At 39.4% G+C, this 19967-nt stretch overlaps 2 protein-coding genes across 2 annotated transcripts; one reads left to right on the top strand and one right to left on the bottom strand.

Moving 5' to 3' along the window:
- The first annotated feature begins 648 nt into the window (after positions 1–648).
- On the top strand, positions 649–9870 carry LOC145324474 (uncharacterized). The gene is made up of 5 exons (XM_080167061.1): positions 649–654; positions 773–825; positions 1287–1375; positions 8214–9256; positions 9326–9870. Exons 1-5 carry the CDS (start codon positions 649–651, stop codon positions 9401–9403), a joined length of 1269 nt encoding a protein of 422 aa, XP_080023187.1. The 3' UTR covers positions 9404–9870.
- On the bottom strand, positions 9771–19605 carry LOC145325148 (major facilitator superfamily domain-containing protein 8-like). The gene is made up of 17 exons (XM_080168005.1): positions 19527–19605; positions 18870–18990; positions 17123–17217; positions 16452–16489; positions 16119–16171; positions 15656–15773; positions 15204–15316; positions 14619–14739; positions 14208–14312; positions 13674–13799; positions 13205–13304; positions 12515–12619; positions 12088–12184; positions 11196–11317; positions 10614–10674; positions 10251–10337; positions 9771–9988 (listed from the first exon to the last, which is right to left on the bottom strand). The coding sequence occupies exons 1-17, from the start codon at positions 19584–19586 to the stop codon at positions 9834–9836; spliced, it is 1677 nt and encodes a 558-aa protein (XP_080024131.1). The 5' UTR covers positions 19587–19605; the 3' UTR covers positions 9771–9833.
- Between the last annotated feature and the right edge of the window lie 362 nt (positions 19606–19967).

Genomic DNA, 19967 nt, shown 5'->3' with positions numbered 1-19967 from the left:
AACCCTTCACTGCAACATGTAAATATTATTACGGAAAAGGAGAAAATTTTGAAGCTCTAATAAGATAATGTAAGATCATTACTTACACTTATTTTGCAATACGATGGTGATGTATTTAAGTTTATACAAAATAAAATCCTACAAAGTATACATTTTTTTATATGAAGGCTTTGTCTATTTAGAAAACAGCCATTGAAAAGCCCTCACCATGGTATATTAACAGCACTTATATCATGAATTCATCTCCAGGTGTAGTATACCAAAAAAAAAAAAAATGGTTCAAAACTAAATTTTAGCAGCTGAATAGCAGGGATCTAAAGGAATAAGACATGGATCAATAAATTGATGTACATCACCAATGATAGTACACAAAATTACCCCTTCTATAGTATTGGTTGAAACATTTAACACTCAACTTAATAAATCAACCATTTAAAAGTCCCCGAAGATGTTAACCAACGAATAAGAAAACATTTTAATGAAACTTTGGGGACTTGAGTAATACAAGCCCTTTGTCCCCTCTCTCTCTCTCTCTCTCTGATTTAATAGACATTTAGATAACATAAGATATTTTTTTATAACTTTAAATTAAATTATTTTTTGATGTATTTCTTTTCTGTAGTTGTAAACAGAACTATTAAAGCAGTTATGGAGGTAAAATATTATTATAATCTTTTAATAAATAAATATTTAAAAGACCAGTTTTGTATTTTCTACACCAAGCTGATACTTTTTTTCAAGGTTTTATTTAAAATATTCCATTTTTGTAAAGAAATTGAGGATAACTGAGTCACTTGCAGCAGATGATGTTGAAAAATCCATTAGGTAAAAATAGTTTAATACAATCTATATGATCAAAACAAAAGAATTATCCCATATAAGGATAGTGTATTTCATCATCAATAAAAATGCAGCACCCCCTGACTTTTCTAATCTCCTTGAAAACAGACAAAAACCATAAAATGAGTCTCTCCGGAAAAGTAGTACACATATAGTCATTATAATAAATCTTTAAATATAGGTGTATAACCGAAAACTACCTTGATCCTTATGTTGGGGACCTTTTTTGTCTGTTAGCAAATTGCTTTCTGCTCTTTTGTAGCGCCTTCACTATGTTAAGTTTATATTCCTAATGCTGTTGGTTGCTTTTCAATAACCCAATTGAAAGTCGGGTCCTCAGGGTCCTCAGGTTTGGGGACATACAGTATCTAACCCCTTCCATTCCCTATTGGTTTACTCCAGAGTCCTTATAATTTTAATCAGACTAACAGACAACACTTGTTTAGGAAAGCTTTTGATATAATTGGGAAGCTAGCATCAGGATTAAGGAATGAATCTGGTTATGTTGTTGTCATGCAGCAACCTGATGACTCTGGTAATAGTTTATCTATCCAAGTTAATGAGCTTACAATTTACTTCAACCCAATCCTGTAAAAAAAATTTTGGATTGAGATTTGTATTAAAAAATTGAAGATAATTGTAATAATGGATGTAGAATATACTTGAATATTGTGCTGTGGGAAAAATTGTCGTCAATTTAGGATGCCAACATGGATATTAATTATTGGGAAGTGCGTTCATCTAGTAGGATAAGAGGGGATGGGGTAGAGGGGGTGGATTGGGGGATTGTTATTTTAGTCAGCTTCTAGTTTCACTTTATTAGAGTACACAATAATCTGGTGTAAGTGTGGTAATACGGCAGCAGACGGACGGGTAGTTTACAGAGTTGCTACGCAGTGGCTTATCAAGTCAAGCCTTCTGCACTAATCCTATTATATCACCATTCACCTCATGACCGCAGATGACCCCGTCGCGCAGCGGTCAGATTGGACTGGCTAAATAGGGGAGGGGCACGGACACTTAGCAACCCCGCGCCCCTCAGGCAACTATACAACCGGGAGATGGTGCCTTCCCTTTTACTACAGCTTACCCCACAGATGTCTACCGCCGCGGGCTACGCCCTTGTCTCCCACACCCCCTTCAAACCTAACCTATTGTTATAATCTATTTTGTATATATATAGTAACCACCCATTGTAAATGTATTCAGTTAAATATAATTTCTGTATGAGTAAATCCTGCTTGTTTGTTTTGGTAGAATACTTCAAGGCTAGGGGCTCGTTGGATTCGAACCCTGCAGAAACTAGCCAATTCTACCTCTGATTGGACCCTTTTGCAAGTAAGGGGACAGTCAGCTGCCAACTGAAAAGCCAACTGACCCGCGAGACGGCCTTTTTAGGTCGATTTTCCATCATTTTGAACGCATTATGTAGGCCTCTGGCCTACGGCAAGCAGATCTAGCCTGCTAAAAGCGCCAGTTTACGGCGTTTTTCCGTACCGTGTAGGAGTAGCGCTAGGTGCGCAGCCACGGTAATCGGATAATTTAGCTCAGACGGCTACAGAACTGAGTCTAAAGTGGCAAGTGTAGCTGGGACAAGCCCCAGGACACCCAGGCCAAACCTACGAGACGGACAGCTAAGTGCTGGTCTCCCTGAGAAGGCAATGTGTGGCTACGAAGCTTCAGCACACAAGTAAGGCCTACCACTGCGACGGATAGCAGAATTTGAGCCAAAGGCACGGCAGGACGGGACATTCCCTGCCATTACCTCCCAGGATTCGAACCCAAGGCGCTGCAGGAAGGGCCATTCCCTGCCGCCATCTTTCGGGATTCGAACCAGCGGCGCTGCAGGACGGGACATTCCCTGCCGCCGCCATCCATTGACCCTTGCAGGACGGACATTCCCTGCTGCCATTGCTTCCAGAATCACACCTAGAGCTCCTAGTGATAACTACACATAAGTGTTTATAAATGTCAACCAAGTGATAAAAAGAAATATAAAATTGTTGACCCAGAGATAATTGATAAGCTCTAGTGATTCGAAGCTACAGTATAAGCAACCACCAGCGGTCTACACACACCATGGTAAGCGATACTACCATAGCTGCGGTTCGGCCACCGCCGAAGTTTATGCCGACCCCAGCCAAGCGGGAGGCCCCCTTGTCTCAAGGGCAGGACCTCCACTTCCCCTGCCACATCAGGGTGAGGTTCCCTACTCCTGACCCTGCCCAGCACGTACAGGTTGATGCCATGGTAGATTCTGGCAACCGTGTACCAGGGTCTGCTGTCATTTCTGAACACCTCATGCACGCAATGGGCATGCAGCGGATGTTGGTTCCAGACAAAACCCAAATCCTGACTGCTAATGAGGAAGGGCAACCCCTTCAGGTAATTGGAAAATTATATGAATTATATATGGCAGTCTCACACACTCTTATACTCCATCTGTACCACGTGACTGTGGTACGGAATCTCTCACACCCTCTGAACCTAGGAGGGTACTTTCTCAAGGAGTTCGGAACTAGGCTCTGTTTCGACATGCAACCCCCCTGCTTGTGGGTGCGTGGGGAGTTTATCCCACTCCGTGGCGTCCCCATAGACCGGGAGACAGCCGAGAGAGAGTTGAGTTACGAAGGGCCTCTGCCAGGCCCACTGCCAGAGCAGCCGCGTGTAGTCGAGAAAGGCACGCACTGGGTGGATGCTGCGCTGAACGCCCACAGGGGGACCAACCTGCTAGCCATGGGATTGCCCCCAGTACCAAAGGTGCCTCCGGAGAGCCTGCCAACGACGTTTCCCGAGATTTCCAGCCCTCCAGAGCCTATCTTCTCCGCCGACACCTTTATCAACGGCCAGCCGTGTCCACCTGGCCCCCTCTACCTGGGGCCCCCAGCAATCCAACCGGCCAAGTCCGAGCCCAGGCCCGTCAAGTCGCGGTCTGATGCACTCGGAGCCACGCCCAGCCCCCAGGAATCAGCCTCTCCCGGCGCCGTGCCCGTCAAGTCGTGGCCGGACGCCCTCGGAGCCACGCATGGCTCCCATGCCTCAGCCTCTCCCGGCGCCGAGCCCGTCAAGTCGCGGCCAAACGCCCACGGAGCCAACGCTAGCCCCGGCAACCCAGCCTCTCCTTGCGCCGAGCCCGTCAAATCGTGGCCGAGCGCCCTCGGAGCCACGCATGGCTCCGACACCTCAGCCCCTCCTGGTGCCGAGCCCGTCAAATCGCGGCTGGTGGCTCCCGGAGCCGAAGCTGACCCCGTGCCAGCCACTTACAGGCTAAGTGCTGTCACTCCAACCGATGGCCAACCACCCCAACTCCGGACAGCCAAGAGGGTGGTCTTGCCTGGCCGTGGTGTCATGGCTGTCCCTGTTGAGCTAGTGGGACACCGCACCAAGGATGCCATCCAGCTCTCTGCCCCAGAACAGAAGTTTGGGGAGTATCTGGTCATCCCAGAAGGCCTGTATGCGCACAGGCCTGGCTCCGCCAGCGTGTTCCGAGTGCTGGTGGTAAATGAGGGGGAGATGCCTCTCCTGTTGAACGCCGGCCTCCCCACCCCCAGAGGCTTGTACCAATGGAAAAGGATGCCCTTTGGCCTAGCTACCGCACCATCTGTCTACTCCAGATTTATTGCAGGGGTCCTGAACCCATTGGGCACGGCCAACCTCCAGTCATATCTTGATGACGTCCTGACCTTTCACCAAGACACCTGGGCCCACCTGGCTAGGCTCCGGGAAGTCTTGGAAGCCCACCGCAGGGGAGGAATCCGCCTCAAGCCAGCCAAGACCAAGCTGTTCCGAGCCAAAGTAGACTATCTGGGCCACACCCTCAGCCGTGAGGGGATAGCCATGCAAGAGGATTATATTGACCGCATCCTTGACTGGCCGGCCCCCATCACCCCCAAGGACCTGCTGGCGCTCCTGGGGTTCTTTGGCTACTACCGCTTGTTCATCCCCGAGTATGCCAACCTCACCTACGAGATGAATCGGCAGAAAACGGCCAAGACACTGACCTGGACAGCCGAGATGGAAGCCCAGCTGGTACAGCTCAAGGACAAGTTTCGCCAAGCCCCCATCCGAGCGCCACCCAGGTTTGACTTACCAGCCGTGTTCCAGCTCACCACAGACTTCAGCAGCCGTGCCATCTCTGCCATACTCAGCCAATGCCAGGACGGCAAGGAGAGGCTCATTGCCGCCGTGGGGCGCAAGACAACCGACCCCAAGACTCGCTACCCGTCCTGGAAGGGAGAGATGACCGCCATCATGTATGGAATTTGGAAATTTCACGGCATCTTGTCCTACCGTAGTTTCCAGATCAACACTGATTCCTCAGCCTTGCTACAGATGAAGTCACTGAACACATCCACAGGGATGGTGGCCCGCTGGCAGGAGGAGCTAGCGGCCCTAGATTTCACTGTCTGCCATCGTCCTGGCACCCAGAACACCAATGCTGACGCCCTCAGCCGCCGGGAGGATGATAATATGCCGACAGCCACCGCCGAAGAATTAGCAGAACAGGCTGAATACCTCCACACCCTTTGCCAGCTAGGGGAGCCCGCAGCTGGCAGACCCTCCGCAGCACGGCTGGATCCGGCCCGAGTCTTAGAAGCACAGACCCAGGATCCCCTCCTGCTCCGTGTCCGCCAGTGGGTGGCCGACGGAAAGGCCCCAACTAAGGCTGAGCTACGAGGCAAGGACCGGAACGAGCAGCAGTATGCCAGCCGCTTCGCAGCCCTGGGACTCGACGAGCATGGCTGCCTCACCACCACCGACCAGACCCTGACAGGGGAGAGGACAAGATACCTGCTGCCTTCAGCCCTCCAGCAGGACGCGTTTTTCCTGGCCCATGGAGCCCCCATGGCTGGGCACTTTGGGATGGACGCCACTATTGCCCGCGTCGCCATGCATTTCTGGTGGCCCAACCTGTCCCGTGACGTCCGCCTGATGGTTCAGACTTGCCCTGAGTGTGTACAGAAGGTCACCAAGGAGAGGCTGAAGTTAGGAATACACGTGCCCTCCCGACAGGGGTATCCACAGCAAGTCCTGTTCATTGACCTGGTGGGGCCCCTACCAGAGACCCCAGCCGGGAACCGCTACATCCTCACCTGTCAGGATGGGTTCAGCCGGTTTGTCAGCCTCTATGCCATCCCCAACAAGCACACTCTCACGGTGGCTGAAACCCTACTGCACTGCCACCTGGCCACGTTCGGATGTACCCTGAAGATCCACTCCGACAATGGGATGGAGTTCACTGGCCAGGTATTCAAGGAACTGGCCTCCAAGCTTGAGATTGGCCTGACACATCCACCGCCCTACAACCCGCAGTCCAACGGGGTGGAGAGGTTCCATCGGACGCTCAACACAGGCATGCGGCTGTTCCTGGATAGAGATGACAACAACTGGGAGCCACACTTGCCTGCCATTGCCTTCGCCTACAATACCAAGGCCTGCAGATCCACGGGCGTGACCCCTTTCCTGGCCTACTTTGGGAGAGAGGCCAAGCTTCCGGTGGACTTGGTACTCCGGCTGCCAGACACGGAATATGCCTCAGTCCCAGCCAACGTCCAAGCCCTCCTGCAACGATACCACGCCGTGTACGACGCAATCCAGCAGCAAGAGGAGGGAACCATCCGAAGGAGCGCGGCCGCTTACGAAGGCACGGCCAAGTACGAAGTTGGAGACCTGGTCTGGTATCTGGCCCCCCGCCTGGTGCCAGGGAAGTCAGCCAAGATTACCAAGAGGTGGACTGGCCCTTGGAAGGTAGTGAGACGAGCCACGGACGTCCATTACGTCATCAAACCTGCCTCTCCAACAGCCAAGATCTCGGAAATCACCGCGCATGTCGGCCGACTGCGCAAATACACAGGAGATGTCACTGCCCAGCAGATTCCAACAGACATCCAAGGCGACCTGGACGGCAACGAGGACGCCACTGAGCTGCCAGCCGGAGCTGCGGCGTTGCCAGCTAGTGAACCAGGACAGTTTCCAGTGTACCAGCCGGCAGCCGCCGCCCCACAGCCTAGCGGCCAGGATCGTGACCCGGTAGAAGAGAACCTGCAGCACCAACCCAACGAACCACCGCTGCCGCCGCCAGCCCCAGAACCGCCTAGGGATGCAGTCTGGAACCCTGATGCTGACATGGAGCCCCTGCCTGCCAGCAGCGAGCCTACAGGAGAAGAAGCGGCCACTAAGATGGAAGTGGTGGCCCCAGAGGGTGAAGCTGAAGCGATGTGTCCCCTACAGATGACAGCCGTCCCCATCCGAGTGGGAGCTAAGAGGCCGAGCAACCTGGACAAGGCAGGCGCCCCCATGGAATTCTACGCGCCTTCTTCCATCGTTGTTCCCCCCTTGGGAGCCTCTAGAGTGAGCCTAGGCCTCCGTGTTCAGTTACCAGCCAAGATAGAGCTAGTCCTGCAAACAAGGCCAAACTTCCAACGACGGGGCCTGGCTGTCGCCAACCCGCAGCTGGAAGCCAACCGGGAGTTGACAATGCTGATATCCAACCACAGTCAGACCGAGCAGCGAGTGTCCTGCGGAGCCTGTATAGCCAGGGCTGTCCTGCACCGAGCTGTGCCCCAGGAAGATGTTGTCGTTTGCAGACAGAGGCTGCCGTATCCCCAGGTTCAAGGCCTGGTGGCTCGGGAGCCCCGCAGCCCTTGAAGGGGAGGTTGTGGTAATACGGCAGCAGACGGACGGGTAGTTTACAGAGTTGCTACGCAGTGGCTTATCAAGTCAAGCCTTCTGCACTAATCCTATTATATCACCATTCACCTCATGACCGCAGATGACCCCGTCGCGCAGCGGTCAGATTGGACTGGCTAAATAGGGGAGGGGCACGGACACTTAGCAACCCCGCGCCCCTCAGGCAACTATACAACCGGGAGATGGTGCCTTCCCTTTTACTACAGCTTACCCCACAGATGTCTACCGCCGCGGCTACGCCCTTGTCTCCCACACCCCCTTCAAACCTAACCTATTGTTATAATCTATTTTGTATATATATAGTAACCACCCATTGTAAATGTATTCAGTTAAATATAATTTCTGTATGAGTAAATCCTGCTAGTTTGTTTTGGTAGAATACTTCAAGGCTAGGGGCTCGTTGGATTCGAACTCGCAACCGGTGAGCTGAAACGCTTCGGCTTACCACATAAGATCCAAGTAATAATAGATCCATTGTTGTATTTGTACCTTTTTCTAAAACTACACCTATTCCCAAATGGTATAGTGTAGGAACAAGAACCATTTCAAACGTCCCATGTGAAAAAGGACCAAATCAGTCTACTCAGGGAGATCTTATCAAGATAATTGGCAAGCAAATGCTTCTGCATTAATTTCTTAAAACAACAAATGTTATATTAAAAAAATAAATAATTATTATTTAGATTTTACAAATAATAGATCTGAAGCTTGGGTGAAAAAAGTAGCTGAAGCCATAGTAGAAAAATACAAGAAAAAGAAGGGTGAACAAAGCATTAAATATAATAAATATAAAAACAAAATGAGCAATGAAAATTATGAAAATAACTTAGTAATGTCAAATAGAATGAATTCAAACAGTTTTAACAAAGTTAAAAGTGACAAGATTCTAGAAAAAGAGAGATTGAAGAAGTTAGTTATTAATGCATTGAAATATAAGATAGACAAGAAGAAGAATGCAAAGAATGAAAATAATTATGAAGATGACTCAGTTGTCCATCAAATAGTCAGGAATCCCAACATAAATAAGTTCAATGACATCACAAACAGACACGCTTTGGAGCTGAAAGAAATCCCCTCCATTGAATTATATCATGAAGATGAAACAATTCCTAAAAAGAAATCTTACAAGACAGTTGCTGTTAAAAATGGTTACAAAAATGATGATCTTGATAAAGCAAATACAAAGCTCATTGCTGACAGATTTGGTAAATATGATTCTGATACTTATGATAAAACTAATCCTAAAATATATGCTGATAATGACTCTGTTAAACAAAGTAAAACTGTCAGAGAGAAATATGACAAAACTGACAAGAAAGGAGAATATGAAAATGCTAACAGAAATTTAGATTCAAACAATCAAAGTAATAATGACTTAAATGATGAAAAAGTCAGCTATTTATCAAGTAAATCAAGTTCTAAAACCAAATATACTAAGTACAATAAGAAAGAATCAAAGAAAGAAAAATCAAGTTTAACCTCAAACAGAAACAAACAAGGATTCCTAGACAATGAGATAGAGAATTATGATAAGGCCATTCCAAATCATGATGAACAATTTGATGAATATCCAGTTCTAAATGAAATTACTTATGAACAACAACCACTAAATAAGAAAGACAAAATTGATCCACATAAGAATTCACACTTAAGTGTCAATGTTAACTTTATACAATCTAAAACTAAAAGGAATGAAGAAGATTATTCAAACAGAAACAGAAGAGATGTAAGTTATACACTTAAACTTAATATATTAATTTCCTTAGTCATAGCAAATTTGTGTATGTTATTATAGATTGGGACACCAACATTTGATAATGGAGATGATTTAGTTCATAAGGACAAAGGAAATCATGAATTTACTGAATCCTAATAATGAATTCCTTTTGTAACTGTGCCAAAATTATTCATCATACTTTTATCACCTCTTGCTTATTGATTCATTTTAAGATTAGAACATTTTCCATAAATTAATGAAATGTTACTAACATTTCCTATAATTTTAAAGATTATTATCTAATTATTTTATAGAAAAAAAACTGTCTTAATATATATCTAGTAATAACAATTTACTGTTCATAAGCATAGTGTGATTATATTTCTTACACTATGTCAATGCTGTGTTATTTATTTACCTTTTCATTTAAGCATTACTGCAGAAATGTAAATTCTATATATTTACCAGAACTCCACTTTACCAACTCCTCCAGTGAAGGTATTGACAAAGATGCAGATAACTATGACATGTCTGTTGATGTATTTGACTAATCAATGCAAATTAGAAATAATATATTATATTTTGATTACAATTTTTCAACATAGATTTCATTTTCTGACACTTGATATTCAACAATAGTTTGAGTATCAGGATCTTTGTTTTCTTGGTTGGGTGCTTGGTTTAGATCCTCTATTGGTACCAGGGTCTTGTAAGAAATCAGCGTGATCACCAATGATGCAACTAAAATTAAAACTAATTAATTGGAAATTTGAATATTGTCAATAAATTCATTGTTGCTTAATTAATTACATTATGTAAAAATTATAAAAGGAATAAAATCTATTTTAAAATATTTACACTTTATAATGCTAACCTTATTATATCATGCCTATAGGGCGAATATTGGTTTTGTTGAATATTAATTATGGCCTATTAGATGCCTATTAATTGGCAACTGTAGTTTAAGCTTTTTTATCCTGTTAAAATTGTAGAATTTTCAAACCTAAAGAAGCAGCACAAATACCAAAAGTCCAATAAGTTCCAAGATTTACATAAACCAAAGATACAAATATAGGTCCACATATTCTAGCTGGAAAATAAATAATTAATTGTTATCTGTAAAAATTTTTATGCTTGTGGTAATCCTAAAGTAGATGTATGTATGTATGTTTTTTTCAGACAAGAATATTGTAATCTAAAAAGAAATTTCCTTACAAAAAAGTTTAATTTGAAGGACAATTCAAATATATACTTGTATTAATGGTTATAGACTAAGAGCAGATAATTTAGTTCATTTTTAAAAGAATTGCCTGCAAGATTTTGTTTTTGAACAATGGTATTCTAGATTTGTATATTAGTTTTTTACCTAAACTTCCAACAGAAGTGATTAGAGCCATCCACAGACCTTGGGGTCTTGGACCAATAACCTAAACATCAATTTTAGTTAACATTAGAAAAATAGAAATTATGTATTATCATTTTGTGATTTCATGCATGTTGGTGAAATGAATTATTCTTCTGTTATTGAAATTTTAAAGGTATTATCAATTTATGCAAGGTGGGATAGAACATTCGGCTGTATATAACACTAATCCCCAAAGTGATATAATAACGCTTTCTTATTTGTTGGCTTAACAACATTGGGGACTTTTATTGAATTTTGATTGGTTGGTTAATTAAGTTGAGAGTCCAAAAGTTTCAACTAATAATTTCAATCTTCAGAAGAGGTAGTTTATGTATCATCATTGGGAGTGAACTTCAATTTTTCGACCAATTTCTTATCCCTTTAGATCCCTACAATTACATCCTAATTGTTTTATAATTATTTCATTTTAACAATTCTTATTTTTTATTTCTAAACAATCAATTTCAATAAACATTTTCAAATAAACTTCTAATGTTCGGACTTACCCTACAGTGTGACTATACATAAAGAAAACAGATTTACCTTACTGAATACAGCTTGACAGATGGCTGTACAATATGGAAAACTGACAGCAGATATTGCATAACCCAGGTAGAATTGTGCCTCGGTTATTACTGGAATTTCTCCACACCAAGGAAGCTCATCTGAAAATTAAATAATGGCAATAAAGATGACTAAAGATAAGATAAATTAACATTTAGCAGACGACCAATTCTTTTCTTTGTAGTAATATATATATGGGGAAAACCTGTAAAGTTTGGAAATTTAGGTCAATATATTTAAAGGATTTTACTGGACATACAGACAGATAGAAATCCTGATATCGGAGAATTTTATACGATAATAGCTGCTAAGCCTCTAGAACAACTTAATGTTGAGGTTTAATTTGACAAAGAGCAATCTCTCTTAGAAAGATAAATGTTCACTCACACAAAATAAATAAAAACCTATTTAGACCATTCAAGGAGTTTTGCTGTGAAGGAGAGTGATTTTGGTCCAGCGGTTTGTGAGATATTTTGTGTGAAACACACACAGATATAGTCAAATTAACATCTAGCCTCTTTTAGATATACTAGCAGCTACACCCCTTTAGGCCTCCAGGGGTCCTTAATGTGGGGATGGAGGTGAAAATAACCCTCCACACTTTTCAATTTTAGTTTTAAAAAGAAAAAGTAAAAAATCTATTTGGGGTATCATTTTTTCTAATGGCGATTTCTCATGGGAGGGTGGTGGAACCCTCCCTTAAAAAAAGTTATAAAAACTTCCAGGAACCTATGAGAAGTTACATTGTAAAGGAGAAGATATCAGTTTAGCGGTTAGCAACATCCTTTGGTGCAGACAGACAACCTTTTACTTTTATACATATAAGGATGAGGAATCGGATGTAACTTTTGGTGATTTGATAAAATCCTACCATAATCACAGCCACCTTCACCACCTTCTTGAGAACAAGAGTTGCCATCTGTCTCTTTAAATCCACTTAATCCAAGATGTAGTAACATTGATACAAACTATTATAAAAATAGCCTTAAAGATTAAAGAAGTAGAAATTATTACATGATGATTATTTACCAATAATGGATTTATTATTATTTTGATCTTACACCAGATTATCATGTACTCAAATAATGTGAAACTTGTAGCTGGGTAAAATAACGATCCCCTCATCTGTCCACCCCCTTCCCCTCCCCTTCTACTGGATGAACTCACTTACCAATAAGTGATGCCCAAGTCAGCAACCTTGACAATTTTTCCCCTTTCATACTATCCACTTATATTCTATATCCATTTAACCAGTGGACAAAAACAAAACAAAAACAGAAAAGAAAAAAAATATTTACCTCTGAAGTGGATGTCTTCTGTTTTGGATATTGGTCATACCACCACATTGGTATCATAACAATTCTACCAATAACCATGGGAATTAGACCAAATATCATAAACACCTAAAAATTGAATATTTGTCAAGATGTAACTAACATTACACACATTACATAAAGTATTTTGCTTTGCCCCTAGATGCCTCTAATAGTACTTTAAGATATTTTTTCAATTACTCTTTGGAGGAAGGAGGTACTCCCAAAAAGAAGCTTCATTGTAAATGAGAACCATGTTGGTTCGGCGGTTTGCGAACCTTTGCTACACATACAGATATACAAAGTTATTTCTATATCTATAATACAAAGTAGTACGATGTCTATCTGTCTGTCTGTCCGTCTGTCTGTCTGTCTGAAGCTTAAGATCTCAGTAACCACTGAACCGATTGGGCTCTACTCTTCTGGGAATATACCTACTGATCCTGGGATGGTTTTAAGCTATTTTCTTGGGGGGGTGGGACACCCCAAACCCCCCCAAATTAAGTAAAATACCTCCCCCCCAAAAAATTCTTTTAAATCTAAATAATACAAAAATAGGTTGATTAAACCTCTTGGGGCAAAGCTCCTAGAGACTAGGGACGAAGCTGCTAGAGGGTATAATAGAATCTAATAAATTGTGGGTTAAATCGTTAATCAGATAATAATTGTTTGTACCTTTCTCTCATCAATTCTTTTAGTCAAAGGTGCAACAGAAGCATAAGCAACCATTGAAACCACAGCTCCTATGGACATCAATATTCCAAGATTTTGAATACTAAATAAAAAAATATTGTTTCAATATTTTTATGATAATATTATTATTATAAAAGCGGATTAGTTATTATAATTATCAGGGGATTTGTTTAGTTTAGGACAGATGTATATTTTTTTCAAATATGAAACTTTAAAGTATTGCTCTATGGAGTTGACTTCCTTATGGACTTAAGTCCTAAATATGTAAGCATGTCCATAAACATTATCCTGTATCAAGCAGTTTTTCAACAAATTTACTTTCAATTTTGCTTCGACTCTTAGACATTTACATTCTGATTATTCAGTTCTGACATTATACAAGTGTTGATGTCCGTTTGTCCTACCGTTTCAGAGCTTTGCTTTAATGGATGTAGTCATCCTTGTTAATTACCTCTTCTGTTCATCCCAACCTAACTGTTCCATGCAGAGTGGAGTACCAATAGTCTCCAGAAGAATAAAGTTGAACAGGAAGAAAAAGAATGATACTGTGCATGATACTACAGCCAACAAGTTGGGTCTGAAATTAAAGAAATTGTGAAGTAAAACATAAAAAAAAATGCTGTCATGGAGATTTACATAGGGCTGTATGTAGAGATATATCATTCAGCTATACTAGGAGTTAGAGCTTACTAAACCTTATATAGTCCTGAAGGAAACCCTATTTTATATGATTTGTCCCATTGTTACATAAACGAGTTTAGGGGATTTACTGGCCCTAATACAGACGTAACCCATTATTTGAAATCAATTGTAAGTTGTTTATATACTTTACCTACCACTCTGAGTCTTATATAGGGGGCTAACTTATATAGATGCTGACCCAAAAATTTTTGCAGGGTAAATAGTTCACCAACACGAGGTTAAAATTGAAGTCAGGAAACCTTCCAAGAAAACACTTGCATGTTGCATGTTAAAAATTGTGTACCTTCCCAGTTCCACAGTGTTTCCTTCTCCGTGTCCATGCAGTCTCTCAGCCTCCAGCTTTGCAACATTGTGCTCAGTAAAGAAACAGGGGAGAAATAGGATCAGACTGAAAAATATATTGAAAAAAATTATTAATTTGTTACTTTTAAATTTAAAGACTTTTTGTACTTTTCTTTGAGCAAAGCTCCCCTTATAGGCAAAGTTACTTGATAATAGCATAAGTCAGTTAGTCTGTCACCTACTTTTTTTCAGTGGGGTCATTTCTCTAGGGCGTATTTGTCTGTGAAGAGTAGAGTTATTTTCCATAAATTAAACACAAAAAAGGACTGATGTAATGGGGTATAAACACACAGTCTTCCTGTTTCGTATAAGGACAGACACTGAAGCTTGTTTTTACTTAAATTAAATAAACCTGACAAATCCAACAGCAGCGCTAAGCCAGCCAGCAATTGTGTACATGTCAAATTTGAGTTCTCCATTCGGATAATCCTGGGCACACCCCACTGGGGTCAGAGCTGATTGTATGGCAGGACCTAAATATACACAAGGTCAATTATTTCCAGTAGTGACCAAACTTGAAAGTTAAATTAAGAATAATATGAAAATCTTATTCTTAAAACTGTCTTATGATAGGGGGACAAAATGTCCAAAAAATCAGCCACGTCTTGTCATAAAAATGAGGGATGAATAATTCCTTATATTTATGACGTAACATGGCTGATTTTTGAGTCACTTTGTCTCCCTACGTCTTATTAATTGGTCCACATACATTGCAAACAAATATATCAGATTAGTACACAACTAATTAGTACTTGTAAATTATTAAACCTATATTGATGATAGATAAACCTACAAAAATTCACAATTCAAAGGTTTAACCATAATTTATAAGTTTATAACTAATTTAAATTTCAGTTTTGTCATTAAAGTAAGCTGAATAAATGTATAAAAAATTATATGACTTATAGAAGTCTTTAAATACAATAAAGTTTCTAACCTACAATGAAGCCAAGAGCTTGGAAGAGACTGAGTATTGAGATGTGTTTATTTCTTTCATGTTTCCAAGTTGCCCCAGCTATATAGGATCTTATCACGGATATATTCGCTGAACTAAACAGTTAATCCATACATAAAAGTAATAGAATGTCTTTTTGTCTATCTGTGTGTACCATAGGTTCTTGCTGATATGGTTTTCCCTTACAATGTAGTTTATCATAGGCTCATAACTATTCTGGAAAGGGTATTATCACCCTTGAAAAAAATTACGCCTTAATATTTTTTGAGAACTAGAATTCAAAATGTAAATAGGTCGACTTCCTCTCATCCACCCAACCCCCATAATAAAAAACCTAAAAAATGTATTTTCTATTTACTAGAGAACATGTCCGTCAGTCTAATCTGACAAAAAAAATTATTCATAGCTGTGGACAAAAATGAATAAAAGGTTACCTAATTCCAACAAGAAGTCTAGCAAGCAACATCATAGAATACCTCAGTACTCCTCTTTTTGATTCTTCCTCTGTGGGGTCGTTGGAGAATAAGGATAAAGAGGAGTACAAAACATTTCCTAAAATAAAATTAAAACCTCCTAAAAGCAAAATAAATACACAATGTCGTCTATGGTTTATTCACAGTTAACGCCAATATATTGCATGGAGGGAGTTGGCATTGGACTGCAAATTACACTGGAACACAAAGTTCATTGTCTCAGAAACATTGAGTAATTTTATTGAATTATGCTTGGTTGGTTACCAAATAATAGTAAAAAACTTTTATTTTGTTTATCATTGGAGATGTGGTCAATTTGTGGTCCATAATCTGAAACCTTTTAATCCCAGTGATTTGTATACTTATTGTTTTAGAGACAGTTGTCTGCGAAGAGGAAAATTAATAATTAAAAGAAAGGCCTTACCTCCAATATAAAGAACACATGTAACAATGCATATCAATCTTATTGATTGTAATCTAAAACAAAATTTATTGTTTATTAATAAAATATTTCTACAGATTCTTTATTACTCATAAAATAATTCTTGTCAAAGATTAATCAATCTGGATTTCAAAAGAAGTTAAAAAAAACAATTCAAGAAAAATCAATAAAAACCATCAAATTTTAATTCTACAGGAGAAATGTAATTTACTCGGCTGCTTTTTGAAATAGTCTAAAGAAATTTTTCTAGTAATATTACTCTTTCATTCTTTATAGTTTAGCTACCTAAGTACATCCTTAAAAATGTCTACTTACTTATTACCCAACCAGCCAAGTAATGGAGCAAACACAAACTGAAAATAATGTAAAATAAAATATTTTGAAGATAGATTGATATAAGTAGGCAAGCCTAATCAGTAGAAAGGCATGTTGATATAGGTTTACCTATTCAAAGGACTAAGATCAATACCCTTCTTAAATTTAATGGGCGGCAAAAAAAAAGTCGTGCCTTATGGGTAAATTTAACAGAAAAGGTCCTCTTTTTTTATTTGGAAAATGTAAATTATGTAGGATACGGTCATCTAGGGTGGTGTATCTAACCCCTGACAATAAAATAACACCCTTCTTGTTGTCTAAATAACGATGCTGTGAGTATTGGTTTAAAAAATATGACGTAACAAAAAAAATTAGCCAATGAGAGTCCACTACGCATGCCGCCATTGGTCAATAACGGCCTCTCATTGGCTAATTTTTTTTGTTGCGTCATATTTTTTAAACCAATACTCACAGCATCCTAAATAACAATTCATATTCTAGAGTGGTGTCACACTTCTTTGACAAAATCCTGTGTACACCAATGCCTATACATGCGATTACAGCTCTTAAAGCATCGGTAAGAAAAGATTTTTTAGTTTTGACAATGATATAGGACCAGGCAAGATAATAGAATAAAAAATCTATGAAAAATAGTTTAGATATTATTTTACCTGACCTATTGGGTTGATAGCAACCATCCATCCCATTAGATTTAATAATTTATCATCTGGTAGGGCTGTCAATCTTCTCAAATAGGGCAATATTCCTAAACAAGAAAATTCTTTAAAACTTAGCTTCCCCAAACATATTTTTTTTTCATCAAAGATAATTTGATGAGAGTTTTATGAGTGAATATTTCTATGTATTCTATAAAAACATTTCTTCATACTCTTTAATAAATTACTTTATTTGATATGAAAGTAAAAATTATTGCAATCTATAAATCATTATGCACAAAAATTAAAAGATAAGATAAGATATTTTGTAATTCTTATGCAAAAAAAATATCTAAATGTCAAAAAGTATAATTACTTTTACCAAAATAAAATAAAATTTAAAGGAAGATATGAAAGATTTGATATTTTACAAGTAGAGTGAAAATTAAAAAGAAAATAAGAATGATAAATTTAAAAAAATACAAAAAGTTTACCTATTAAACTGTAAAGATTCAAAGATTCTATTCAGACTATCACAAAAAAGAAACAAACATGGCGACATGAACAACATACAAAGAGTTCACCTCTTAGAAATATAGAGAAGCTTAAAGAGAAAACAAACATGTCCTCATGAACAACATACAAAGAGCTCACCTGTAAGAACTATAGAGAAATCAAAGAGAAAACAAACATGGCGACATGAAGAACATACAAAGAGCTCACCTGTTAGAACAATAAAGAAGCCTAAAGAGAAAACAAACATGTCCTCATGAACAACATACAAAGAGCTCACCTGTAAGAACTTCAGAGAAATCAAAGAGAAAACAAACAAGGACAAATGAACAACAATGAACAACCTGTGAGAACTAAAGAAAAACCTTAAAAGAAAACAGACATGGCCACATGAACAACATACAAATAGCTCACCTGTAAGAACTAAAGAGAAATCAAAATAGAAAACAAGCATTGCCAAATGAACAACATACAAAGAGCTCACCTGTTAGAACTACAGAGAAACCCAAAGAGAAACAAACAACTACATAACAATATACAAAGAACTCACCTGTTAGAACAATAGAGAAGCCAAAATAGAATACAAACATGGCCTCCTGAACAACATACAAAGAGCTCACCTGTTGGAACTATAGAGAAACCCAAAGATAAACAAACATGACTACAAGAACAAAATACAAAGAGCTGACCTGTTAGAACAATAGAGTAGCCCAAATAGAATACAAACATGGCAACATGAACAACATACAAAGAGCTCACCTGTTTGAACCCTAGAGAAACCCAAAGAAAAAACAAACATGGCCACATTAAAAACATAAAAAGAGCTCACCTGTAAGAACTATAGAGAAGCCTTAAGAGAAAACAAAAATACCCACATTAAAAACATACAAAGATCTGACCGGCTAGAACTATAGATAAACCCAAGAAAAAAAAACATGGCCACATAAATAATATACAAAGAGCTCTCCTATTAGAATAATAGAGAAGCCTAAAGAGAAAAAAAAAACATGGCTGCATTTACAATATACAAAGAGCTCACCTGTAAAAACTAAAGAGAAACCAAAATAGAAAACAAACATGGCCACATGAATAATATACAAAAAGCTCACCTGTTAGAAATATAGAGAATCCCAAAGAGAAAAGAAACATGGACACATAAACAATATACTAAGAGCTCACCTGTTATAACTATAGAAAAGCCCAAAGAGAAAATAAACATGGCCACATAAACAACATACAAAGAGCTCACCTGTTAGAACTATAGAGAAGCCCAAAGAGAAAACAAACATAGCCACATGAACAATGTACAAAGATCTGTTCCTTGATTTTCTCTGCTCAAAAGTTTCTAATCTCATCCAATATTCATCTTCCTGAAGAGAAAAAAATTATCCTTTTATGTGTAGCTCAAGATTTCAGTAACTACTGAGTTAATTCAGTTCTCTATTTCATGGATGCTTCACATAGGTACCGGGAAGGTTTACGGCAATCTAAGATATAGGCCTAGGGATGGGTTTAGGCTATTTGGTGCCCTACTCTCACGCTTTCAGCCCCTAGAAGGAGTGAATCTATAAATAGGTCAAAAATGATGATTGGGGAGAAATCCGCAAAGTTTAAACAATTTATGATGCTTTACCTAGGTCGACTTGGTCAGAGCTTCCCACAGTGGCTTTAACCAAGTTAGGTTAAAGAACAAGAGGGTAGTGTGATTCATATGTCGGATGACAAAAAAATAGTAAAAGTTATGTTGATTGACTTTAAAATGTAGACTTTAAATAAAATAATGATTTTGTTGTATTTATCCAATATAGCATGGTTTATATTCAATTTGTATCTAAGTTGTAATCTCTTTACCATGTAACATATACAATAAACCTGTAGAGTAGCTACAAACATAACTAGCATTTACCTTAGAATCCATAATTTTCCTCTCCTCCTTATTATCCGGTCCTTTTTTCCATTTTAACATTGTTGATTCTTAATAGGTCATGAGATGTATTTTCATATATAAAAAATAAGACCGCTAAGTTAAATAAAAATCTTAAATCAACAATTGAGTTAATAATATAATTAGAAGAAATTGAAAAATAAGAGAAAAAAACAGAAAGAAAAATTGAGAGAATATTTTAACCAAAACATTCTCCTTTTCTCAAAGTTTATATGTTAAAGTGTTATTAATGAAAATCATTCAATCCTAACATTACAGACAAAAAAATGGCAGACAGATACGAACACTTACTGAGTAGCAGTAAGTATTAAAAAATAACAATTAAAACTAATCTGTACATACAGCCTTTAGACTAACATAAGTGGGGAAAGCATGACTTTAAGAAATGACCTCTTTTAAACA

This window comes from Acartia tonsa, chromosome 7 (genome assembly GCF_053477335.1).
Source record: "Acartia tonsa isolate MP-2025a chromosome 7, ASM5347733v1, whole genome shotgun sequence".
NCBI lineage: Eukaryota > Metazoa > Arthropoda > Copepoda > Calanoida > Acartiidae > Acartia > Acartia tonsa.
Note: the sequence above shows the minus strand (reverse complement) of the source record. Positions and strands in the feature narration are given on the sequence as shown.